This window comes from Danio rerio, chromosome 7 (genome assembly GCF_049306965.1).
Source record: "Danio rerio strain Tuebingen ecotype United States chromosome 7, GRCz12tu, whole genome shotgun sequence".
Taxonomy (NCBI): domain Eukaryota; kingdom Metazoa; phylum Chordata; class Actinopteri; order Cypriniformes; family Danionidae; genus Danio; species Danio rerio.
In genome coordinates, this window is record NC_133182.1 from 65,457,380 (window position 1) to 65,484,825 (window position 27,446).

General features: G+C 34.3%; 1 protein-coding gene across 4 annotated transcripts in view; it reads left to right on the forward strand.

Moving 5' to 3' along the window:
- stim2b (stromal interaction molecule 2b) overlaps nucleotides 1-27,446 on the forward strand; it is an 860,843-nt gene that overhangs the window by 828,948 nt on the left and 4,449 nt on the right. For 3 of the 4 annotated variants that reach the window (XM_073906846.1, XM_073906845.1, NM_001435951.1), the window contains exons 3-11: nucleotides 1,060-1,171; nucleotides 7,033-7,144; nucleotides 11,805-11,920; nucleotides 14,681-14,858; nucleotides 18,311-18,488; nucleotides 22,090-22,251; nucleotides 25,371-25,471; nucleotides 25,573-25,811; nucleotides 26,683-26,863. In XM_073906846.1, coding sequence (XP_073762947.1) covers nucleotides 1,060-1,171; nucleotides 7,033-7,144; nucleotides 11,805-11,920; nucleotides 14,681-14,858; nucleotides 18,311-18,488; nucleotides 22,090-22,251; nucleotides 25,371-25,471; nucleotides 25,573-25,811; nucleotides 26,683-26,863 — 1,379 coding nt within the window. Of the gene's footprint in view, nucleotides 1-1,059; nucleotides 1,172-7,032; nucleotides 7,145-11,804; nucleotides 11,921-14,680; nucleotides 14,859-18,310; nucleotides 19,696-20,231; nucleotides 21,788-22,089; nucleotides 22,252-25,370; nucleotides 25,472-25,572; nucleotides 25,812-26,682; nucleotides 26,864-27,446 lie in introns of those variants that run through there. The other variant, XR_012382472.1, reaches the window with a different exon arrangement.

A 27,446-nucleotide genomic window follows, 5' to 3' on the forward strand; every position in this document is an offset into this window, starting at 1 on the left:
TTGGACCGTTACCGTAACTTATTTTGTTGGATAAGCTCCAGATTTGGCTTCAGTACTGACTAATCTAATGTATATGCACACATAAAATATTATATAGCTTCCTAATAAAATATGTATTTAAAATAGAGATTTATGTGGGGTGTACTTAAATATGCTAAGCACTGTATTCTGTTATATAAAATAATCATAACTGTGCATGCAGTAAAAGAAGCTTTAGGGTTTGTCCACACAAACACACATCAATTTTCAAGATTGTAAATAAAGATAATTTTTTTCCTTCCTATGTTTTTTTTCTACTCAGCTCGTCGTTTGACTTTAAATAGGGCTTCTGGTATATAAGTGTGTGGTTTCTGAGGACGTGACGTGTGTTTTGGGAAGGATTGTTTCTGGTCATGGCAGGTGCTTCTGGGATCCAGAAGTGTTTCAAGAAGAGGCCCAAGAATTTCTCCTTCTTACAGCCACTGGAAGATGGTGTCCTCTTACAGGACACAGCAGATTCCTGAGTGTGTGTGTGAGTGTGTGTGTGAGAGGGTGTTGCTAAATAAACCTACAGGACTTTAAAGATGTCCTGTCCCACGTTTGTTGGTATGAGCCCGTGAGCATATAAACATAATTCATAAACAGAATAGAACGTTTTAGGCATGCATGTGCACTGAGCAAACACACATGCAAAACCACAGAGCGATAAAGAGTTGACACAGACATGGCCATAGAGAGCTTCACACTTATCTAGAGCGCTTGTCATGTTCTAACAGCTTTATTGCACAATAAATTCTCCTCTAGTCATGCATTCTTCAGCCTACTTTTTTAAAACTGTATCGTTGTATTCACATGTTGTTCACTCATTATGACTAATCACTTTGCTTTGCTTATAAGCATCTGCTGAAATATGACACATATGGCAAAAGATCTGATAGTATTTGTTGCATTAAAAATATTTGCATAATTTTGAAAAGTATATTTGAAAGCATCGGATGCTCTGATAGAGTCACTTGTACCATGAAGCCAGTCATTTTCCTGTGGTTTGAGCATTAATGTTATGCTGTGGTTCTTCTGCAGTTTATCATAGAGGACATGAAGCAGCACCAGACCAATAAACACAGTAATCTCCACCGAGAGGACCAGCACATCACGGTGGAGGAGCTATGGAGGGGCTGGAAAATATCAGAAGGTAAAGACTTAATGTGTAGAGATGCTGCGGTTTATACCACAATAGATGAATTTTACATAGAAGGACAGATTCATTATTAACAAGCAAACAATTGAAAGGTGAAATTGTTTGAAATTACTGAGCAGCATGCATCCAAAGCTAGTATACACATGAAAGTTCTTTAAGTATTGAATTAAATTCATTAAAGGGAAAGTTTACACAAAATTAAACTTGAGGTTGGGATTTGAATAAATGTTTACGTAAGTTAATGTTTTCACTTCCTTTTTTACCTACACCCACTGCATTTTAAAAATTAAAAAAAATAAAATAAAATCAAAATTAAATAGCAAATCAAATCGAAGTCGATATCGCAACATCTGTTAAAAAATTGCAACAAGATATTTCCCCAAATCACACAGCCCTAGTTTTATTTTCAATCTACTTAAATCAGTTATGTTAACATAATGTATTTGTGTTGGGACAATATAAATGAATTGTGTGCAGCCCTGCATTTTTTACAGTGTAGTGATGTCTCAAATCCAGGAAGAATCAGAATGAGCTTTATTTGCCAAGTTGCACAAAAATAAGGAATTTGTTGTTTTTAGGAGTTATTGCCACATGAGGGCAGAAAAGACTTTGAAATAAGTGAAAGAATAAATGATAAGAAATAATATATTGGAGTTTGTTGTAGGCCTTAAAAAGCTGGGTTGGGTTTAGGGTTGGTGCAGGTGTAGACATTAGTAAAACAACTGGTTACTGTAAGGTTGGGTTTAGGGTTGGTGTCAGTGTACATGTTAATAAAACACAACAGGTTACTGTGAGGTTGAGTTTATGGTTAGTGTCAGTGTACACGTTAATAAAACACAACAGGTTACTGTTCACAGCCTTTGCTCAATAATTTGTTGATGCACCTTTGGCACCTTTGACAGCCTCAAGTCTTTTTTGAATTTGACGCCACAAGCTTGGCACACCTGTCTTTGGGAACTTTTGTCTATTCTTCAGAGTGACCGACGGGTTATTGATCACCTCCCTGACTAAGGCCCTTCTCCCCCGATCACTCAGCTTAGATAGCCGGCCAGCTCTAGGAAGAGTCCTGGTGGTTCCAAACATCTTCCATTTGTGGATGATGGAGGCCACTGTGCTTATTGGAACTTTCAGAGCAGCAGAAGTTTTTTCTGTAACCCTCCCCAGCCTTGTTCAATTCTATTCAATTCAGCTTTATTTGTATAGCGCTTTTACAATGTAGATTGTGTCAAAGCAGCTTCACATAAATAGTCATAGGAACTGGAACAGTGTAGTTCAGTTTTTTAGTGTTTAAGTTCAGTTCAGTTCAGTTTAGCTCAGTTCAGTGTGATTTAATCATTACTGAGAGTTCAAACACTGAAGAGCAAATTCATCGATGCGTAGCTCTACCAATCCTGAACCATGCGAGACAGTGGCGACAGCGGAGAGGGAAAAAAACTTCACCTGATGGGAGTGAAGAAAAAAAACCTTGAGAGAACCAGACTCAGTTGGGCACGACCATTTTAATTTCTCCGCTGGCCAAAAGTCTTGTGCAGGGCTTCAGTCGCCGTGGTGGAGGCTGGAAGCTGGCCTCAGCGAAGACTTGTCTGTCCCTGGAGCGTCGCTGGAATCAGACACATGTTCTCCACTCCCCACGACAATCAGCGCAGCAGCAGCTCAGGATATGGCCTGGTCCCGGATATGGAATCCTTGTGCCTCGAGACAATCCTGTCTCAGAGGTTTACAGACAATTCCTTTGTCTTCATGCTTGGTTGTGCTTTGACATGCACTGTCAACCCTGGGACCTTATATAGATAAATGTATGCCTTTTCAAATCATGTCCAATTAACTGAATTGACCACAGGTGAACTCCAATTAAGCTGCTGCATCTCAAAAATGATCAGTGGAAACAGAATGTGCCTGAGCTCAATTTAGAGCTTTACGGCAAAGCCTGTGAATAGTGATTTACATCTGATTTTTCTTTTTTATTTTGATTAAATTTGCAAAAATTTCAAAATAACTCTTTTTTTCACATTGTCATTATGGGGTACTGTGTGTAGAATTTTGAGGAAATAAATTAATTGAATACATTTTGGAATAAGACTGAAACAAAAAATGTGGAAAAAGTGCAGTGCTATGAATACATTCTGGATGCACTCTAGGTATAGACATTAAAAAAACACAATAGGATACTGTGAGGTTGGGTTTGGGATTTGGGTAGGTGTTGATGTTAGTGAAACTCAACAGAAAGAAAAAAAAAGGGAAAAAAAGAAAACGTTAATATTCTATAAAATTTGTATGTAAAATAAAAACATGTCATTGAATTGTTTGAACTGTTTCCCAGTAGAGTAGCAGCTGGAAGGGCATCTGCTATGTAAAAACTATGCTGGATAATTTGGTGGTTCATCTCACTGAAGTGACCCCTGATGAATAAAGGGACTAAGCTAAAGCTAAATGAATGAATGAACGAATGAGTGAATGAATGAATAATTGAATGAATAATTAAATGAATAATTGAATGAATAAATGTCATTGACTAGGCTTACACACACAGGTCTAAACAATGATTGTATGTTTCCCATTGAGATTTTTATATAAAGTGATGGCAACTTACAGCTTCACACACTGTTGAGGCTCTGAGATGAAATCTGAGACACACTGGCTTGCTCTGTTGTGCAGATATTACACAGCAAATGCACACTGTTGTTTGGGTCTGATTTCATTTCAGCGGGAGTACGAAATATAATGGTAGAGTCCCTGAAATATGAGCAGCATTGGATTTGTTCACAAAAGCAATTCATTTCATTGTGGTGGATAGCCAAGTGTGCAACACTTGTTTGAGTCCACGCTTTTCATATAATGACAAGCTGAGAGAACACACTGTACTCTGACATCTGGAAACATAGGGCCACTTGTGAAACCTTTTTTATTTTATATGTAAAAATAAGATAAAATTAATAATTCACTTTAGATCTGGCAAGTAAAGCAAATACAAATGTTAAAATTGTGACAAAGGTTGCATTGGTCTCCTAATGTGTTATTATAGAATCGTTTGAACTGATTTAATGCACTAGCAGAAAGAGCTCCATGTGCCCTCATGATTAGCTTTGATTTTTGATTGATTTGCCGTATCACGTCTGGTATGAACAGACAGATTGCTTATTTCTGGAATACTATCACATCGTGTCTTGTAAGGACATGCTGTTTGTAAAATATAACCTTCTAACGTTTGTTGCATATTAATGCTACAACAGGATAGGACAAAAACATGAAAAATATACCTTTAATAATGTGTGACAGGATCATATCTGATGTACTTTTGAAGTCAGAATGATTAGTCCTGAGCAGATTTTTTTTTTAAAACAGTTATAAACATAATAGTTTTAATAACTCATTTCTACTAACTGATTTATTTTATCTTTGCCATGATGACAGCTCATAATATTTGACTAGATATTTTTCAAGACACTTCCATACAGCTTAAAGTGAAATGTAAAGGCTTAACTAGGTTAATTGGGTTAACCAGGCAGTTTAGGGTAGTTAGGCAAGTTATTATATAACGATGGGTTGTTCTGTAAACTATCGAACAAAAATACAGCTTAAAAAGGCTAATAATTTTGAATTTTTTAAAAATTAAAAACTGGTTTTATTCTAACTGAAATTAAACAAATAAGACTTTCTCCAGAAGAAAAACATATTATCAGACATACTGTGAAACTTTCCTTGCTCTGTTAAACATCATATGGGAAATATTTAAAAAAGAAAAATAATTTCAAAGGGGGCTAATAATTCTGACTTCAACTATATATACAGTTGTCAACATTTAATGTGGATCGAAATTTTTTTTTTTAAATTGTCCCAACAACAAGAATGGACATTGTTCAAAAGTCTTAGGACAACTCTGATGAAAGGTGATGATCCACATCAAATGTTGACTTCTGTATATGTATAGACCATTTCAATGTGGTAATGTCATTGACCCATAAACATTTCCTGCTTGTTATCAAACTATTTCATAACTGTAACAAGAGACAGTTCAATCATATTTTCATGTTAAAACAGCTCTCATAACATTATGTATTAATTTGTGGACCTTTTTGGATTCTCAGAAGCTATGGAAATTAAAAAAAAAATGTTAAACAAGAAATACATTATGATTAGGACCATTGTTATTGTTTGTATGCCTCACATTGGTCTATAGCAAGCTAAAACCAATTTAATATTAGTTTTACTTTTTTTTATGTTTTATCAATAATATATAAGCACAACAGCTGCCTTTGCTTACATTTATTAGATGTAATTAAAATACAGCTTTTCAGTCATTGAATGTCAAGGAAATTGTTATTAGGCTTAAACTGAGGAACACTGTCAATATTTACACTGTTAAATTTCACTGGCCAGAAGTTGCAGCGATGCTTTTTATTCTCTGAAATAGCATGAAACGGTTATGTTGGTTATAACAAATAATAAGATATATAGTATTGAATATCAGGCATCACAGTGGTGCAGTGGGTAGCACGATCGCCTCATACCAAGAAGGTCACTGGTTCGAGCCTGGGCTGGGTCAGTTAGAATTTCTGTATGGAGTTTGCATGTACTCCCATTGATGACGTGTATTTCCTTCGGGTGCTCGGGTTTCCCCCACAAGTCCAAAGATATGTGGTATAGGGGAAATGGGTAAGCTAAATTGTCCCAAGTGTATGTGTGTGAATAAGAGTGAATGGATGTTTCCCAGTGATGGGTTGCAGCTGGAAGGGCATCCGCTGCGTAAAACATATGCTGGAATAGTTGGCGGTTCATTCCGCTGTGGCAACTCCTGTTTAATAAAGGGACTAAGCCGAAAAGAAAATGAATGAATGTACTGAATATCACATGCTATCACATATTTAATATATTATTGCTTTACACAGCCCTACAGTAGTTCACACTGTCATGAGAACAACATATTCTGAATGAGTCACATGTGGGCAAAAAATAATTAAATTAATTTAAATAAAGAGCGATACAGTGGCACAATGGGTATAAAATCAAATACAATAAAATAAATATATTCAAAATAAAATACATTAAAATAAAATAAAATAAAATTATAAACACCTTGGATTAGGGCCAGGTAGACAATGGCAACAGCACTAGAGCTTCACAAACTAACATGAATTTGTTGTGAGTGTTATCTAGAAAAATTTGAGATGATCCACAGAGCATGCTGATATTTAACACAAGACTACTTGACATCTGTACAAAGTGAGAATTGATTTCACAATTTATTTTTCGTGACCAGAATCTATAATCATTTTGCTATTTTTATTATTACTATTATTATTATTATTATTATTATTATTATTATTATTATTATTATTATTATTATTTGATGTTTCAGCCAGATTTTACATTATCAGTGTGGCCTCAAACATATGAAAAATAATGTTCTGTCTTATGTGAGTTATTTCGCTAATCTACACTGTTAAAAAATCCATAATTTAATGGTTTATTTGCGGCAGCTGGGGTGAATGTAACAGTAAAATAACGACTGTTAAATTACAGAAATGTACCGTAAAATAGCAGACATTAAATTACAAAAATTTCTTTCAATTAAAATTTCTGGCAATTAAAAGTTCTGTAATTCTACATCTGTTATTTTACAGTAAATTTCTGTAATTTAACGGCTGTCATCTTACCGTTATATTCACCCCAGCTGCTGGAAATAAACAGTAAAATTATGGATTTTTTTTACAGTGTACATACAACAAAGGCAAAATATCGAAATACTGAAATTTTGATCTCATGAAACATCTGTTTTGACTTTTGTGTGTTAAGGTGTTACATATTTATAAGCATGCCCAACGTGTCTTAACACTTTCTCTCTTTTTCCTGGTCAGTGCACAACTGGACACTAGAGGATGTAGTGGAGTGGCTGAAAGAGTCCGTGGAGCTTCCTCAGTATGAAAGAAACTTCAGAGAGTTTAAAGTAGATGGCAACACGCTACCTCGGTAAATGCACACACGTCAAGGACTTTTCCATTGACTTAATGGATAATTCACCCAAAAGTTATAATTCTGCCATGATTTAACCAACCTCCAATTGTTCAAATGTTTTATGAATATCTCGAGTTTAACACAAAGAAGATATTCTGAGAAATGCTGTTTGCTTTGACCCATTTTTTTCATAGTAATTTGTAAGAATTTTATACTTATTTGTATAAGTCTCAGCAACCATCATTCTTCAAAATATCTTTTGTGTTCAACAGAAAGAAACTCATAAAGGTGTAAAGAGGGTGAAGAGGTCATTTTCATTTTGTTTTCTACTCCTTAACCTTCTAACAGTTTTTTTGTGACATTTATTATGAAGAAGTGTGTTAAAACCTACTAAGGAATTGAAACTCTAAAATGTTAAGTGTTTGTTGATAATTTTATGGTAGCACTTTATTAAGTCCTGTTTTACTGGTAGAACATACTTATCAGTCATCACATAAAAACTAGGTACTGTCCCTAAGCGTACTGTTCTGGTAGCACTTTCATTTACAGTCCTGTTTCACTTTTACATACTATACACTTAACATTATCATCTCATGTATTAACAATATACAATGTCTAAAACTATCTCAGAACCTAACATTGACCCTAGTTGTTACCTTATTTTATCACTGATGTAAATACACTGTAAGTACACATCACATTACAATGCACAGGTTCTACCAATTTAATGTAGCTAAAGAAATCATCATTTCATCACCTTCCACTTGTGTTGAACACAAAAGAAGATATTTTGAAGTATGTTTGAAACCTGAAACTATCAGGGTTCATACAATCATGGAAAATATGGAAAAGTCATGGAATTTTGAAATGGCCTTTTCCAGGCCTGAAAATGTTTTGGAAAAACAGAATAATTCACAAAGTTTTGGAAAAATCATTTAAATTAGTTTAACAAACATCTGCATAGTTGAATTAGGGCTGCACGTTATTGGAAAAATCTGACATTACCATGTTTTTTATTTCTGTGATGTATATTGGGATGTCAATACAATTTCACCAGCTGATTTAACAGCTCTATTTAGATTGATTGGGGGGATTTGGTCAAGGAGTGAATCTCGAATAATATATAACAAATGAATTACAAATATCTTTAAATAAAATATAGCAAAGATAAAGTTTTTAGGTATTGACTATTCAGGTACAAATATTGAATAATCACCAGTGCATAGTCTTATTGTATCTTATTTAAGCTTTATTAATTTTTTATTTCTTGTAGATAAATGTTTTAAAATTTAAAATATAGAAATGTTCACACAGTCACAGGCCTTAAAGGGACAGTATATTCAAAGATTAATGTACTCACTATTTACTCACACTTCACTTGTTTTAATACTATGATCATTTTTTAAATTAGGTTATTTTTGTTTTCATTTGAAAACAAAGCAAACTCATAAATGTTTGAAACAAGTGAAGGGTGTAATAAAAATGCTAATTTTGGGGAGAACTATCGCTTTAAAAATGCATGCAGATGATAAACTTTTACTCCATTATTATTAAACTTTATAATAAACTATAATCCCAGCATTGCATATCCTGCGATGTGACTATTGCGGTTGCTTACATTGTGAGATCGATGCTGAAACAATATATTGTGCAGCCCCAACTTGAATATAGGTTCGTTGTCTTTACTTTTTTCCTGCCCTTGGCCTAAAACCTGCTCTCACATTGTTAGTGCTGTGTAAGCATTATTAAAATTGTACATAGATATAAAACAAATGTAAATAAAATAGATAAATGCATTCTATAATATGCTGTGATAAATTTAAATGTTATTTTTTTTCTTAGTATTTATCGTGTATATGTAGACATTACATGAAACATTATGTCATGAAAATGTACTTGAAAGTTCTGAAAAAGTCTTGGAAAAGTCATGGAATTTTAGTAGTAAAAATGTGTATGAACCATGAAAATACTGATTTGCGCAGTGGGAAAAAAAAACAAATAAAGTCAATGGTTACATGTTTCCAGCTTTCTGCAAAAACAAGTGAAGGATGAGTAAATATGACAGAATTTTAATTTTTGAGGGAAATACCCCTTTAACACTGTTATTATATACTTCAACGCATGGGTTTTAACAGCAGCACCTCCCCCTAGTGGCGCTGCTGTGTCAGTGCACAGACAGTGGGGACGTGCATGAGTGAGGGGTAAAGAAAGGTTTAAGGTGTCGAGTTTCCCCTCATGGCCACTTCTCCATGACTCATGAAATGATGTCACAGCACCAGATCACCTTTCACCTGCAGCTATGCCCAGTATGTGTGTGTGTGGCAGCACATGTGATCGTTCAGTCATCTAGTACGCACTTCTTAAAATTAGTTCTTTGAGCTTGAACTTGCCATTCACACACACACATAGACACACGCACACACACACAAACATGCAGTCACACAGACTTCTATACATACCAATTGATTTCACGGTTATAGGATAGTGCTGCACATACAGTTGAAGTCGGAATCATTAGCCCTCCTGTACGTTTCTTCCTCAATTTCTATTTAACAGAAAGATTTTTGTCAACACATTTCTAATCATAATATTTTAATAACTCATCTCTAATAACCGATTTATTTTATTGTTATCATGATGACAGTAAATAACATTTGACTAGATATTTTTCAAGGCACTTCTATACAGCTTAAAGTGATGTTTAAAGGCTTAACTAGGTTAATTAGGCAAGTTAGGGTAATTAGGTAAATCATTGTATAACAGTGGGTTGTTTTGTATACAATTTAAAACCAATATTGTTTAATATTAACCTTAATATGTTTTGAAAAAAATTAAAAACAGCTTTTATTCAGGCCAAAAATAAACAAATAAATATTATACAAAAATAAAAATAAAGTGCAAAAAATAATAAATCTACAGATATTTTCATTAAAATGTTTACAGAAAAACACTGTTATTTTACAGACTTTTCCTAGATTATTACGATCAAATACGTTCAATAAAGTTACACACTAAGAGTTTTACAAAGAAACACTGTTATTATACAGACTTTTCCTAGATTATTATGATCAAATGCCATCAATAAAATGACTGCACTAAAAGTTCAAGAGAAAACAATGTTATTTAAAAGAATTTTCCCTAAATCATTACGATTAAACACCTTTAATAAAATGCCAAGACATGCTCATGATCGTAATTTAACAGTTTTATTTTGGATCAAAAAATTTTGTAAAAAACAACAAACGAGATAAAACTGATTAAAATTCTTACAACTTTAAAATGACAGTTGTTACATTTTATTAGTTAGTGTTTATGTAAAACATGTAAAGGTTTAAGTTATATGGAATGATTCAGTTACAGATCTTAAATGAAATGGAACTGTAACGTGAAGGGGACATTGATAAAGGAGTGCAGATCCAAATGCAGGTTTATTACACAGAGATGGTCAGGCAAATAACAGTCAACACAGGGGCAAACAGATGTAACAATATGCAGGCAATCCAGAGTCATGGTCAAATAACAGGCAAATGGTCAGTCCCGGCAGCAAACAACGTAAACAATTAACAAACAAAGCAAGGCAAAAGAAAAGAAACACGTCATAAAGTTTACAGTAACAGTATAACAAGACTAAGCAATTGGTCTATGCTGCTTTTAAAGTGCATGTAATCAGTTCATAATGATCCTCCGACTGTGTGTGTGCAATCAGCAGAATCCGGAACAGGTGCATGTGAGCGCACTTAGTGTGTAACTTTATTGAACGGATTTGATCGTAATAATCTAGGAAAAGTCTGTAAAATAACAGTGTTTTTCTGTAAACATTTTAATGAAAATATCTGTAGATTTATTATTTTTTGCACTTTATTTCAACAAAGACATTTTACCATAATTTTATGGTTTTTGTTTGGCAGCCGTAGCTGCCAGTCATTTGACCTTTTTTTTTTTCACGATTTTTTATAATTTTTTTACAGAGCAAGTAATTACAATTTATTACTTTAATTTTACGTAATTTTAAATGTACTTCATAAAAAACAGGAAAATACACTGTGTAAATAATACAGCAATTTCATTGTATAAAACAAACAAATTGCTGTAATTTGTCGTTACTTATATAATACATAAAATACCAGTCAAGCTGTTAATTTACAGATATTGTTTGTAATTTTTAGGGATTTTTGAATATTATTTAAAATAACAGAAAAAATACTGTATAAATTATACTGTAATTTCCCTGTATAAAAAACACAAATGTCAGTAATTTGTCTTTAATGATAAAGTACCTAAAAATGAAAGTCAAACTGTGAATTTAGAGAGATTGTTTGTCTTTTTACTAAGTTCTACATATAATTTTAAATGACAAAAAATGACTGTAAAAAATTTTGGGATATTTTCTGTAAAATTAGTTTTTTTTTTACAGTGTAGGAAACACTGTAAAAAAAATGTCTTGCTTTGTTAAACATCATTTGGGAATCGTGAAAGAAAACTAAATTCACAGAAGAGCCAATCATTTTGACTTTAACTGTTTACCCCTGTAGGCTTACTGGATACCCTTATTGTGTTTTGCATTTTAAATATCAAAGAAACTTTTTGTCTTATGAATCATGAAGCAGGAGACATTAGGGGAAACAGGCAGAGTTTGTGACCTATTATGACTTCTTCCTCTTGTTTTCTGTTACAGAATAGCAGCAAATGAACCGGCGTTTATGTCAATGCAGCTAAAGATATTAGACCAACGACATAAACAGAAATTAAACCTGAAAGCGTTGGATGCAGTGCTTTTTGGACCTCCACTACGTGAGTGTATTCTGCTGCATCAATCCCATGTGACTTTGCTTCATTGTAACAATAACTTTTGTCACTATGGACAGCAATGGAAGCTTTTGAGGTAAAAAGCATAGCAGTATAATAGGCACTACACTGACAATTGGGGTCAGTAAAATGTCTTGTTTTGGATGGAAATTAATACTTTTATTATGCAAGGCTGCTTTAAAGTAAAATGTTAAATTTAACTGTGTTAAAAAATGTTCAATTAAACTTTTGAATTTTTCAATCATACAAAACCCCTAAAATATATAGATCAGTTTCTATAAATGGTATTAAATAGCATAGGATGACTTCTGATCATAACTAATAATAATAATAATAATAATAATAATAATAATGTTAATAATAATAATGATAATAATAATAATAATAACTTATTGAAAGTATTACTTAAACACAAAATTGGTGACACATTATATAACAATGTAAACTGGATTAATGACTTGTATGCGAATGAAAATCCTGATTCGTCATAACAGGAATAAATAATATTTTTATCAATTGAAGTATTTTTTTTTATTAAAAAAATATATTTTACAATATTAATGTTTTTGCTACAGTATTTGTATCATAACATGTTTTAACAAAATTAAATAGTTGTTATCTTTAAAGAAACTATAACAGTTCACAAAATTACAGTTTTTGCTATTTTTGATCACATAAATGCATAAAAAGAATTAGTTAATTAAAAGTTTGATATTCATGGTTGTTTTTTATACTTATTTTATACATGTCTTTTTATTTATACTTTTAAAGAGCAGTATGGGACTTTAACCCAAACCTAAAACTTTTATTGACATTTTTAGTATTCTGAAATGAGTCTGGGTTGGTCATGTAAATTGCTGTAGAGAAATGACAACATTTTCTGTTCTTTTATGAGTTTGTGGTAACACTTTATAATAACTAAACACTATGAATCATCTGATAAGCATTGGTGTAAAGTAAATTCATTATTTGTTAAGCATTACCTCTACATTAATAGATGTTAGTAGGCAGTTTATAACTGCAGATACAAATCCTCTATTCTTGACTTATAAACACATTTAAAATCTGCTTAACAATTGTACAGTTCATAATTTGTTACTGATTAATTTTTCAGGACTAAATGAAGCATTGCATTATTTACAAATCATTTTATTTAAGAGTAGTTGTTTTTTTTAAATCATTCCGAATGAGTTAGTAAATGATTATTAAACTATTAAAATCAATATTTATATATAATTTTCAGGCATAGACAAATAGCTACTTTGTATATTAATAAATAGTTCATTAACACAACTTCATGCAGTTTTGTGACCTAATCTAAAGATCTAAAGTGAGGGCTATTTATGCTTCATGCCAAGTGACAATTACAAAAAGTTATATTCATTAGGAGTATAAGTACAAATAAGTACAAGAAGAGTTTGGTCGCATATTTAAACATGTTTAGCAATAGAAATATACTACATTTAAATTGTATTAGGTGTTGCAAAATGTTTTTAATCAATTTATTTTTCAACAGTTCTTGGTTTTTCATATTTAAAAAAAATGTATTTAATATTTTCCCCTTAAATAATTATTGGGGCATAGTACTAGTTTTTGCATCATCATCTTAAGTTATTTTGTTAAATGGAATATAGTATAAAACACTGTGCAATGAGCACTGTGTTATGGTGTGGTATTGACATGTATGGTAACTTCATTGAGATTGATTACAATATACAGGGCTCAGTATAAGTACATCCCTCACAAATCTCTCTTTTAAATTCATATTTAATTGGAAGCTACACAATATTATATTTGTGCATATACATTAGTTAGTACTGAAGCCAAATGTGGAGCTTATCTAACAAAATAACATACGATTAAGGATACAAAAACTAGTACACCCAAATGTATATGTTATGGAAAATATTAAATACAAATTTTAAAGGGAAGAAAAATCAAGAAAAGCAAACAATTAAAATAATTTAGTTGAAATTTGGGTAAGACTTTACAATAGGGTTCATAAGTTAATGCATTTACTAACATGAAGTAATCATGAACAACACATGTACAGCATTTATTAATCATAATTGAACATTTACTAATGCATTATTAACATCCAAGTCCATGCTTGTTGACATTAGTTTATACACCATGAGTTAACATGAACTAACAATGAACTACTGTATTTTCATTAACTAACGTTAACTAACATGAACAAATACAGTAGTAAATGTATTGCTCATTGTTTGTTCATGTTAGTTAATGCATTAATTAACATTAACTAATGAACCTTATTGTAAAGTGTGACCGAAATATGTAGTTAGTAATTTTTTGGGAATATTTTGTTTGAATTTAGTATATTAATTTAATTATTTAATTATATATATATATATATTAATTGTAATTTTTTTTTTCATTCATAAAAGTAAAAAAAAATCCTTGCAATAATGCCCAACTCCAATGTTGTTGTTTTTTTGACGTCTTTAATGACAGCCATATAAAGGGTTAAAATATCAATATAAATAATTTTTGTGAACTGCAATTTTCAACATTGAAAGTTGACAGAGCTGGGATCAAGGTCCCATAATGCAAAATGACTGTGTAAACAAGCTAAAGTAAGTGTTAATTAACAGAAACATGTGATAAATTCAGTCTTAGATTCATCTCTTTAATGAGTTGGCTAATCTCATTCCCAAAGCAGGTTGAAATGACATACTCACTGAGTCAGCGGTCCAGGTATAAATACTTTATTTTTCTCACTAGGTCACCACTATCACTGGCTGAAGGACTTTATTTTGATGATTTCCATCATCATCGGTGTGGGCGGCTGCTGGTTTGCATACATACAAAACAAGTCATCTAAAATCCACATCTCGCAGATGATGAAAGATCTGGAGAGTCTGCAGCACGCTGAAGAGAGCCTGACAGAGCTCCAGAGCCGGTGAGAGCAAATCACACACAATATGAGACTGCGAGAAGAAGTCTTATTCTATATTCTGTTGAACAGCAGATTTCTTTTCTTGTTATGAGAAGGTTCATTAAGCTCTGCTATAAGTACTCCCAAGGGAAATGGTTTATCCTAAATAGAACATTCTGTCATCGTTTGCTCAACCCTTAAATTGTTCCAGATCTGCATGATTTTCTTTGTTTTGCAAAACAAAAAAGGAAAATCTAGAGTTTTGCTGTCTGCATCTACATACAGTTGAAGTCAAAATGATCAGCCCTTTTCTGAAATGTTAATTCTTTTAAAAATATTTATCAAACAAAAAAAAAAAATATTTATCAAATATTTATCAAACTTTAACAAAGAGAAAATAATATTCAGCACATTTTCAATGTCTAATAACTAAATTCTTTTGTTTTTGCTGTAGTGACAGTATATATATATATATATATATATATATATATATATATATATATATATATATATATATATATATATATATATATATATATATTAGAGGTGTGAACCTATACTGGTCTTACGGTTTGGTTCGGTTACGATTATCATGCCTTCGATTCGGTTCAATTCGATATCTCGGTGCATCACGGTGCATTGATGATGCTTTCCATATACAGTGTTATATTTTAGAGGGGAGGCTATAACAAGCTGTCTGTATAAACACAAAGACACACAGCACCACACTGTCTCTCATTCAAACACATACACAAACATTGACAGCACCAAACAAACACACACACACACACAAACACACACACACACTTAAGCCCTCGCAACAGGGAGAGTTCGCGCTGAGCAGAGCAAAAAAACGAAAAAAAAGAACGAAAAAAAAGAAGCACTTTTTCAACGGTCCCTTACTGAGAGCTCCTCTCAGCGCCAGCTCTCTCGGCTAAACACATATTGCGAGGGCTCAAACGGAGCAGTGCTCGTAATGTCGAGCAAAAAAAGAAAGAAAGACAGCTGTGAAACATAACCAGCTTTGTCTTTTTGTAGGAAACACACTTTAGATCTTTTTAGGGTAAGAGGTTTTTGAGTTATTGCCATCTATAACGTTAACTGAATATGTGTCAGGAATATCAAAACAAAACCAACTGAACTGCGCTCATTTCTGGTGCCCCCCTTGATGTACAGCGCCCTTAGCATTTGCCTATGGTGCCTATGCCATGGGCCGGCCCTGAGTTTTAAATACTCGCGCTCACCTTCCTCGCGACAGAGCGCATAGGAGAAAAATGACGTCAGTACATAATAACCGGTTATGATTATTACTGAACCCATACCAAATTGTCCCAACTGCATCGCGGTGCACCGAAGAAACAATTATTTTGACACCCCTAATATGTATATATATATATATATATATATATATATATATATATATATATATATATATATATATATATATATATATATATATATATATATATATATATATAGATTGTACTTACTTTGCAAGACACTCCTATATACAGTAGCCTAAAGTACAGTATATAAATTCAAAGACTAGGTTAATAAGATTAGGTACGTTGGGATAAATACGTGCACAGGGCGCATTTCTGTGAGGAGTTTGCATGTTCTCCCTGCGTTCACGTGGGTTTCCTCTGGGTGCTCCGGTTTCCCCCACAGTCCAAAGAGATGCTACAGGTGAATTGGGTTGGCTAAATTGTCCGTAGTGTATCAGTGTATGTGTGTATGAGTCTGACAGGCCCAGACGATAGGCTGGCCGGAATGTGTAAAAAAAGTTGTTATCATATGGACAACTCTAAATGGAGGACTTGTATCAAAGAGCCGACCCCGCAACCATACAGGACTAAGGCCAAAAGAAGAAGAGGAGGAGGATAAATACCTGCACACTGACGAAGCCCAATGGCCGAACACCGGCTTCATCTCCTGGCTTTTAAACATTATGTGGGAAAAAAAAAGAATAAAAATTTCACAGGATAATACTTTAGACTTTAAATGTACATATGGTGTCTGTTCACTGTAGATAAAATTCTTTAGTTTTTTATCACTCGGATGAGATGATAAACCGAGACCCTGACCCTCTGTGTTAATTATAATCCCATGGCACTTCTGGTAAAGAGTAGGGGTGTAAGCCCAGTGTCCTGGCCAAATTCCCTTTATTGGCCTTTACCCATCATGGCCTCCAAATCATCCCCATCCACCTAACTGGCTCTATCACTGTATCTCCATTCCACCTATAGCTGGTGTGTGTTGAGCGCACTGGTGGTGGTGTGGTGAGACCCCCCTTCATGATTGTGAAGCGCTATGGGTGTATGGCCATACACGATAAATGCTCTATATAAATACACATGACTTTTATATTTCAGCCAATTATAATTCAGCATGCCAGGTTTCCTTGGTGGAAAACACAAATCCACATGTGGTGGTTTTTAATTAGCAAATAATATAAATATTACTAACGAAAGCATTAGCTGAGCAGCTGACGATGTAAGGTTTAATTGTCAGGCATGTTCACTCCTGTTTGTGTCATCAATCTGGCAACCAATGTTTGCTTAGAGTTGTCGATGAAGGAACTGGGTAAAAAAAAAACACTCTCCAATGTTTTGAAATTGGACTGCAATCAAACAGTTAAGGTCAGAATTATTAGCCCCCCTGAATTATTAGGCCCCTGTTTATTTTTTCCCCCAATTTCTGTTTAACAGAGAATACTTTTTCAACAGATTTTTACACATAATAGTTTTAATAACTCATTTCTAATAACTGATTTATTTTATCTTTGCCATGATGACAGTAAATAATATTTGACTAGATATTTTTCAAGACACTTTTATACAGCTTAAAGTGACATTTAAAGGCGTAACTAGGTTAACTAGGCGTGTTAGGGTAATTTGGCAAGTTATTGTATAACGATAGTTTGTGAACACAGAGACCGGAAAGCAGCTCCACGTCCACAACGTCACGCATTGGGTTAAATTAGGCTTTAAAGTCTCTGTGGTCAGTCCATTACTTCCACTGTATCTGTTCAGCTGATGGAAAAGAACCAACCCCATGATGTCAGACACAGCGATATTCCAAGATTGCAGCACCCTTGGTCTAAAAGCTATAATAAAACATGCCGTTTTCTGCTAAATGGTTACATTATTTGAAGTTGTTATAGATATTTCCATTAAAGTGGAAATCAATATACTAAATAATGTGAGGAGTTTGCATGTTCTCCCTGTGTTGGTGTGAGTTTCCTCCAGGTACTCCGGTTTCTCCCACAACCTAAAGACATGCACTATAGGGGAATTGAATAAACTAAATTTGCTGTAGTGTGTTTGTGTGTGTGACTGTGTATGGATTTTTCCCAGTCCTCAAAATATTGTTATTATTATTTATTTATTTACTTACTTGCTTACTTACGTACTTACTATTTAATTGTAAAACACTAGCATGTAGATGTGACTTAAACTGGTCTCTGGTGCCGTCAGGTTGGAAAAGGCTCAGGAGGAGAACCGGACGGTGGCTGTGGAGAAGCAGAACCTGGAGCAGAAGATGCGTGACGAGATCACAGGAGCGAAGAAAGAAGCCAGCAGGCTGAGAGAGCTGCGGGAGGGAGCTGAATGTGAGCTCAGCAGACTCAAATACGCAGAGGAGGAGCTTGTGCAGGTACTGTACAAACAATACCAAATTAACCCCTACAAAATAGACGTCTGTCAAAGCAAAAAATATGAAAGTACATTTTGTCTATTTTTTGTATTTATTAGATTTGTGCTTATAATTAATACTAACAAGTAGTCAATGAAAGTATATTTGTCCTATACTTTTATCTAATCTGAGCAGTCAACTTTTGATAAACGTATGCTAGATAAAAAAAAGTTTGCAGAGTAAGCATACTTGGCTTGTTGATTTTACTGTGGTGATGGAGTAGCCATCTTTATCACATATTTTTAGCTTGTTTGAGGTTGTTCTTCTAATAATTAGAAAAGTATATGTTTGATAAGTCATCTTTAGGGTGAAATACATTCCCTTACAAACAAGAAATGTACCCAAGTTATTCTTATTAGTTAAATATAGAGACATTTCTGTAACATTTTATAATAACTACACACTATGAATAATTTACTAAGCATATCTAGTGAATTCATTATTTGTTAAGCATTAACTCTATATTACGCTTCAATCCTGGTTTGTGGACGTTAAATCAGGTTTATTTTGTACATTAACATAACAGATATCCATACAGCAGTGGAGATTAAGCTGCATTCAGTCACTTATGCATGCAAAAAGAGTGAGAAAAGAGTGGGAAGCTAAAAGCGCTCTGTCTGTCAGTGTGTGTGTGTGTGTGTGTGTGTGTGTGTGTGTGTGTGTGTGTGTGTCTGCTGCGGTGTGTGTGTGCGTGTGTATCGGTGTGTGGGTGTGTTTGCGTGTGTGAACTTTGTAACTATATTGTGTGTGACTTATCAATGCCACTGCACAACAAATACTCATTGGTAAAGTTTTTACTGTGGTAATTCTCACAAACGCTACGTGAGATCTTCTTCCTTTAAGTCTGTCTGTTTTCTGACGCAGCCGAGGGAGGAGTTTAAGGCATACAGAAAGACACGTAGAAAAGTTAGGCGGGGAGGACTCGCCTTAAAGGCGCAGTACGACAAAACAACCCCCTAGTAGAAAGATGTTTAAAACAGGATCTAGTAAAAGGTATAATGAAAAGTCTGATGGGTGTTTTGAGCTGAAACTTTACATGCACATTCTGGAGATGCAAAACACTTATAATAAATTTGAAAAAAGGGGTAACCTAGGTGCCCTTTAATACTTTTGTTACTGATTTATTTTTTACTGCTAAATTAAGTATAGCTTTATTTATAAACCATTTGTATTCAAGAGTAGTTGATGGTTTTTAAGATCATTCAGAATGAGTTAGTAAATGATTTATAAACTATTGAAATCAACGTTTATAAATCTTATTATTTAGGCATATATTAATGGTTACTATGCATGTTAATAAATGCTTCACTAACTCATCTTCATGCAGTTTTGTGAACTGATCTAAAGTGAGGACTATTCATGCTTTATGAACCCCTTATAAATAACAATTGTAGGCTCAGTATCAAAACTTTGCAATCTAAAAAAGTTAAATTACTGTAAAGTTGTAACGCTGTTAAATAACTGGAGTGTCAAAATACGACATAAAATTGGATAAAACAACAACAATAAACTAATTTAACAATATAATATGATGCAATGTTTAAACTGTATGGTAATTTTATTTTAGATAAGGTTGCAAATATTCATTTTTCATCTGAAGTACAATTTCATTTGTGCATCTTCAAACGAATAGAAATCAATAAAGGCGTTTATGTCATTTTTTTCCTGTTTAGAAATTAACTGTCTTTAATTGTCATTTATAAGGGATTTATAAAGCATAAATAGTATTTAAATAGTTTATTAATGATGTACTTACGCATTCTGAATAAACTTGAATTAGCACTAACTATTCTTAAATAACTGCTTTGTAAATTATGCAATACTTAATTTAGTAATGAAGAATGAATCAATAACAAAGTCTGAAAGTACAACGATTAAGCACATTATAAGTGTGCTTATAAGTCAAGAATACAGCATTTGTAGCTGCAGTTATAAGCTGCTTACTAATGTCTATTAATTTAGAGTTAATGCTTAACAGATTATGAATTCCAAATTTGCTAATGCTTAATAAATGATTTATAGTGTATAGTTATTATAAAGTGTTATAGACATTTCCAATATTTTCTAAAAAGTATTAAGAGAAGCAAAAACAGTCATATTAGTGCATTAATAGTGTACATTTACATTAAATCAGTTATCAGATGCTTTTGACCAAAGCAACTTATAACTGAGAAGGCATTCAACAATTCAACAATAAGAGGCACTTTGTAAGTGGAAAAACTGAATGCTTCACTAACGAGTAAACAGTTAAACAGAGCATCTCCAGCGCGAGGATAAAGAACGAGCCTCCTCCATTCGGCCTCTTTACTTTCTCTTTACTTTTACTCTTTACTTTACTCCTTTACTTTCATGAAGTAAGGAAACTGTGTTGTACAGCACTCCACTGAAAACATCCATAAGCCTACAAATTTAATTTAGTTTGTTAAGCACAAAAATTTAAGTTTCTAAATTCTGTTCTAATCTCCAGCAAAGGAATAAATGAAAAATAATAACCAAGTGAGTTATATCCAAACACACGTCCTGTTCTTATGGCCCATATGGTGATGCAGACGTCTTCAAAACCTGACAGGTGGACAAATCTAAACTTGTATTATATAGTATATTAAAGCAAATATAAATATGCATATAAGAAATAATGCTGATAATAATAATAATATCATTATACAAATGCAGATTGTCATGAATAAACTGAAAAAAAGCCCCCAGAGATGAAGAAGGCATGGAGGTGGTGGTTTTATATGCGCTGGACTTAGGAGTAGCTTTCATTTGTTCAATGGCACAATCTTTTTCAGTTCCTCAAAATCGCGATGGGCCAACAATGCTTTAACACACCTCCTTTTTAGACCGGAACACCCATGAGTGCACAAACTGGCGCAAATAAATTTACTATTTAAACAACGTGGCGCAAAATGTAAAAATTTGGGTTGTGCTGGTTTGAAAATAGCAAAAAATAGTGACAAACACGTCTTGCACCTTATTGCGCTGGGTGTATGATAGGGCCCCTAGATATCAGAGCACAGTTTGCATAAGGTATAATTGAAAATATATACTTCAACTTATTTTCTTTATGACGCCAATGAGAAACAGAAGAAGCTGAAATTTTGATTACGCACAATAACTGACCTGTTAAAGACACTTTTATGTAACAATTTTGATGCTATCAATATGATACAGTACAGTTAAATATGACTAAATGAACTATTAACCCTTTAAAGGTATTGTAACTGCCTGCTTGGCCTTTTTTCCAAAGGTAATTATTATAAAAAAAAAAGAAAGTTTGCTTAGATTGTTGTCAAGAAATCCAAATTTAACCAAATTACCTAATCAAAACAATGTTTTTAGAGTGATTAAAAATTAAATTAAAGTGTTAAACTGGTGAATTTGAATTTGTATATTAAAATGTAAATTGTTGCATTTTAAACTCATGTTACCTCTGCTGTTGCCTTTTTGTTCTACATCGCTCATTTGTAAAACCATACTTATAGAGATAGATTGCTTCTCAAGACATATTACAATGTGTTTTTGGTGTTAGTACTGTATTTTGTTGTTGTGGTCTTTCTAGGTGCGAATGGCTCTGAAGCGAGCAGAGAAGCAGATGCAGTCAGACTGGTCTCTGCCTGAAGCCCTGCAGATGTGGCTACAGCTCACACATGAGGTGGAGGTGCAGTACTACAACATCAAGAAGCAGAACGCAGAGCTGCAGCTCACAGTCGCAAAGGATGAGGTCAGACATTTATCTTCTAGGCCCAGGAAATGCCTGTTTTATCAAAACATTTTAAAGGGGCAGACCATACAGCTATCAGTTCATTATACCCTGTGAAAATGTACACCTTTACTGTCATCACACTCGCTTTCAAAAGACCTTTAGGATAGGAGAAGGCTACAAAAACATTTCTAGGCTAGAAACGTTTTTTTGGAATGTGATTGATTTCAGGCTACATAACGAATAAAGTAATTATTTCAAAGGGGTATGATGATTTTTATAGAAACTATATGTACAGTGGTGTGAAAAAGTGTTTGCCCCCTTGCTGATTTATTTATTTTTTTGCACTTTTGTCATACTTGAAACAAATGTAGATAATCATGAAACAAATGTAAATAATAGTCAAACATAACATAAGTAAAGACATCTTGCAGTTTTTTTTATTATTAATGAATAACAAAATACAAAACTACATAGCTTTGTGTGATAAATTGTTTGCCCCTACACCCAATAACTGGATTGGCCACCCTTAACAGAAACAACTGCAATCATGCATTTTTGATAATTGAATTTTGGCCCTATCATCTTTGCAGAATTGTTGTAATTTAGCCACATTTTAAATCATGAGCCGCATTTTTTAAAGTCATGCCACAGAGTCTCAATTGGATTTAGGTCAGGACTTTGACTAGGCCACTCCAAAGTCTTCATTTTGTTTTTCTTCTGCCATTTAGAAGTGGACTTGCTGGTGTGCTTTGGATTATTGTCCTGTTGCAGAACCCAAGAAGACTTCAAACACTTTTTTTTTCTTCTCAAAGGGCTTTGTAGTTTTAGATTTTGTTATCACTTGATGATGAAAACCTAATTTAAAAACTGCATGATGTCTTTACTTGTGTTGTCTTTGACTAACATTTACACTTTTGATGTGATCTGAAGCATTAAAGTGTGACAAACAAGAAATCAGTAAGGTTTCACACCACTGTACATTAATATATTTGTTAAGTTTAGGTTTTGTTGTCAGTGCAAGTCTTCCTTAGTAAAACCTCTCTTACTTTCTTTGTCAGCAGCTGACAAAAAATAAAGCTGAAAGTTTCCCCCTTTAATTTAGATTTCTAATGATGTGGTTGAATTACATTTTAACTACATGGTTTGTTAATTGTGTTTGGAATGAGTCACCAGCAGTTAAGCTCAAGCAATTAGCAGCCACTGCAGTAGGAGATGAGCTTGTGTTCAGTACAACCAACAAATGTGCAGACCTCATTCCACTGGTGTGTCGTCATGCAGTACTATTGCATTTTAAGCACTAACATGTTTTAGTTGCCAAAATTAGAATGAAATATTTATATCCAGGCTGCACGGTGGCACAGTGGGTAGCACGTTCACCTCACAGCAAGAAGGTCCCTGGTTCATGCCTCGGCTGGATCAGTTGGCATTTCTGTGTGGAGTTTGCATGTTCTCCCTGTGTTCGCGTGGGTTTCCCCTGGGTGCCCTACAAGTCTAAACACATGTGGTATAGGTGAATTGGGTTGGCTAAATTGTCCGCAGTGTATGTGTGTGAATGAGTGTGTATGGATGTTTCCCAGTGATGGGTTGCAGCTGGAAGGGTATCTGCAGCGTAAAACATATGCTGGATAAGTTGGCGGTTCATTCCGCTGTAGCAACCCCTGATTAAAAAAGAGAAGAAATTTAACGAATAAAGTTATATTATATATAAGAAAAAAGATATATTAATAAAACAAACGCAGTCTGCACTCTAAAATAAAAGTAAAATACTGCCACCTGGTGGTTCAAAAAGAAAATGAATTGTTATGAACTTTTTAGATACGAACGCATCAGTTTAGTACAATTTATGTATGATAATAGACAGGCACAACATGCAAGGAATAATACATTTTTGCAGTCATGAACATGTTTTGACATGTTGCCAACTGATCCAGCCCGAGGATCGAACCAGCGACCTTTTTGCTGTGTGGTGACAGCACTACCTACTGCGCCACTGCATCACCCCCAGGCTTAACATGTTATTTTAAAATCAGTCAAAATGATGTCAGATTGACATTGTACCCCGACGTCGTGGAACGTTGCATTTTGATTGGGAATGAAAATCAGATTGACATCAGAACCCAACATCAGGCTAACATCAATGTCCAACTTCAGACAGACATTGCATTTTGACTTTCCAACATCCCCCAAAAACAACCAAATATCAACGTCTAATGATGTAACTGCTTGTCGTTGTGTGGATGTTACCACTATGTCGTCTATCCAACCCGGGCTCATTGTGGAAACGTAGCCCCGCGGACGTTTCTGCGGACCGCAATTTATGTCCCGGGAGGTACGTATTCGAGCGTTTTTTTGTTTTCGCGGATCCGCGAGAGGCCACTGTGCGCGCCGTTCTCGCGCAAATAGCCGCCGGATCGAAAAAAAAAAAAAAAAAAAAAGCAAAAGCCCTCGTCTTCGATTTCGACCGCGTTTTCGGATCCCGCCGCGTTCTCGCCCTTATTTTCCGGATTCCATTTTTCGTCTTACCTGATTTCTATAACCCGCCGTTCCCCGGACTCGATCCAGGTCATCGTCCACCGCGGCCGGCTCCGGCTCGTCCTCCTCCTCTTCCTCCGGGGCCTCCGCTCCGCCGACGCAACGCTGTGAGCTAGGCGGACAAACTGATTGCATCGGGAAAGCCCTCCACTCGGAGGCGAGCCGTCGGCCGGCGAGCGCGAAGAGGAGGGGCGGAGCGGCGCCACACCGCCCCGCAGCGTTCGCTCGAAAAAAACCAAACGCGGCCTTTCACGTACCTCCAGCCACGTAAATCGCGGTCTCCAGAAACGTCCGCGGGGCTACGTTTCCAGAATGAGCTTGGGTTGCGTCTATCAGACGTTGGATTTTAATTGCCATACCTGATGAATAAATGTCAGTTTTTGAGGTCAACATGACGTTGGGTTAAGATGCTGGCTCAACGTTGGATTTTGGTTACTTTCCAACACAACCTAAAATCAATCAAAAATCAGTCATTTCATGTCGTTATTGGACATCAAAATAACATTGTCCTTAGATGTTGGTGAACTAATTCTAATTTAATATTAATGTTGAAAATTGAATGGCCAAAGTAATGTGTTTCTGTGTTCATGCTTTGTGAAATTCAGGCAGAAAAGATTAAGAAGAAGAGAAGCTCAGTGTTTGGTACCCTTCACGTTGCACACAGCTCATCGCTGGATGAAGTAGACCACAAAATACTTGAGGCTAAGTAAGCACACATAATACACATGCTGCACACCTACACAGAAACAAATGGTTACCCACTATACATTGCAAGTTTATCATTGATTTATTAATATCTCCTTTTAGAAAAGCTCTATCAGAGGTCACAGCATGTTTGCGGGAACGCCTCCACCGCTGGCAGCAAATAGAGAGGTTATGTGGCTTTCCAGTGGTTAATAATTCTGGGCTGCCCAGCCTCACCGCCTCTTTATATGCTGACCACAGCTGGGTGGTGATGCCACGCATGTCAGTGCCACCCTACCCGATTGCTGGTGGAGTGGACGATCTTGACGAGGACACACCACCAATCATTCCACAGTTCACTTGTAAGTACCCCTCCCAAAAAAACGAGATTTTGAAAAATGTGGCTTTAAAAGATTCATATTTATTTACAGTTAAAGTCAGAATTATTCACCCCCCTAATTTTTTTTTGTTTTAAATATTTTTCAAATTATGTTTAACTGAGCAAGGAAATTTTCACAGTATGTCTGATAATATTTTTTTCTTCTGAAGAAAGTCTCATTTGTTTTATTTCTGCTAGAATAAAAGCAGTTTTTAATAATAATAATAAAAAAAAACATGTTAAGGTCAAAATTATTAATCCCTTTAAGCTAAATAATTTTCTATAGTCTACAGAACAAACCATTGCTATACAATAACTTAATTACCCTAACCTGCCTAGTTAACCCAGTTAACCTAATTAAGCCTTTAAATGTCACTTTAAGCTGTATAGAAGTGTCTTGGAAAATATTTAGTCAAATATTTTTTTTACTGTCATCATGGCAAAGGTAAAATGAATCAGCCATTAGAGATGAGTTATTAAAACTCATCTCTAACATTTTTAACAAGTGCACATTCGTATGATAAAAAAGCAGTACAAACATAATTCTTGTGAAATTTCAAACAACGTTTTTATTAATTTTGAAAATAGATGTGGAGCAGGATTTTGGTCCACTGAGATAGCAGTATTGGTAAGGCTACAGTACTTAAATGACTGACAAAATATGATGTCTTTCATTGTGTGGGATTGTGATGAAAATCAGTTTAACAGACTTTTCGTATAACTTGGAGGTTTGTTAGTATGCCAAAGTTTTCAATATTCCCTTTTTATTTTAGCATTAGACTTTTCATTGGGCAGTTCTTGCTCTTTTAGTAAGATAAGAATAACATTAAGTGCCTCTGATCTCTTCTTCCCAGCTCCATTGATTCGACCTCCTCTGACGCGCAACAGCAGTGTTTGTCGTTCTCGCAGAAGTCTCATGTCTCAGCCCACCACTCTCTCTGCTGACCCTGACCTGCTGTCCATGGCCTCGGCCCCACTGGTCTACAGACCCGAGGGAGAGGAAGAACACATCTTCTTCACTGTTGAAAGAAAGGGGTATGACATGTACAGGGTTTGTTTACATATATTTGTTTATTTATTAGTTTAGTCATGCTTTATTATTTTTATCATCATTTTAGAATTATTTTTTGTTTAATTTATGCAGTTTTTTATTTAAGAAAACCACTTTATTTTTATAGTAAAAATGTGAAAAAGAAGACATTTTTTAGTTTAGAAAAGTTTTTTTTTTGTGGAAACGGTTTTCAGGATTCTTTAACTATTATATACGAACAGCAATGTTTAAAATAGAAATCTTAACTTTAAAATTGTCTTTATGTTGATCAAATGAAAACACATTTGCTTAAAAAGTAATATCAAGAAGTTTGAGTGATTATGTAATGATATTTCATATTATATATTGTATATGTTATAAAGATTTATACCCTGATGAACAATGGAACTAAAACACTGGCTAATTTAGTGTTTGAGGTTTCATGGCTAAATTTGACCTGCCTGGCGGACAGTCTTTATTGATTGCACATTCCACTAGTAAAAGCAAAGTATGACTATTTAAATAGCATAGTAACAGCACAGTTTTGCTTAAAACATTGCAATGTGCCTGTCTTGCTGGCACATTTGT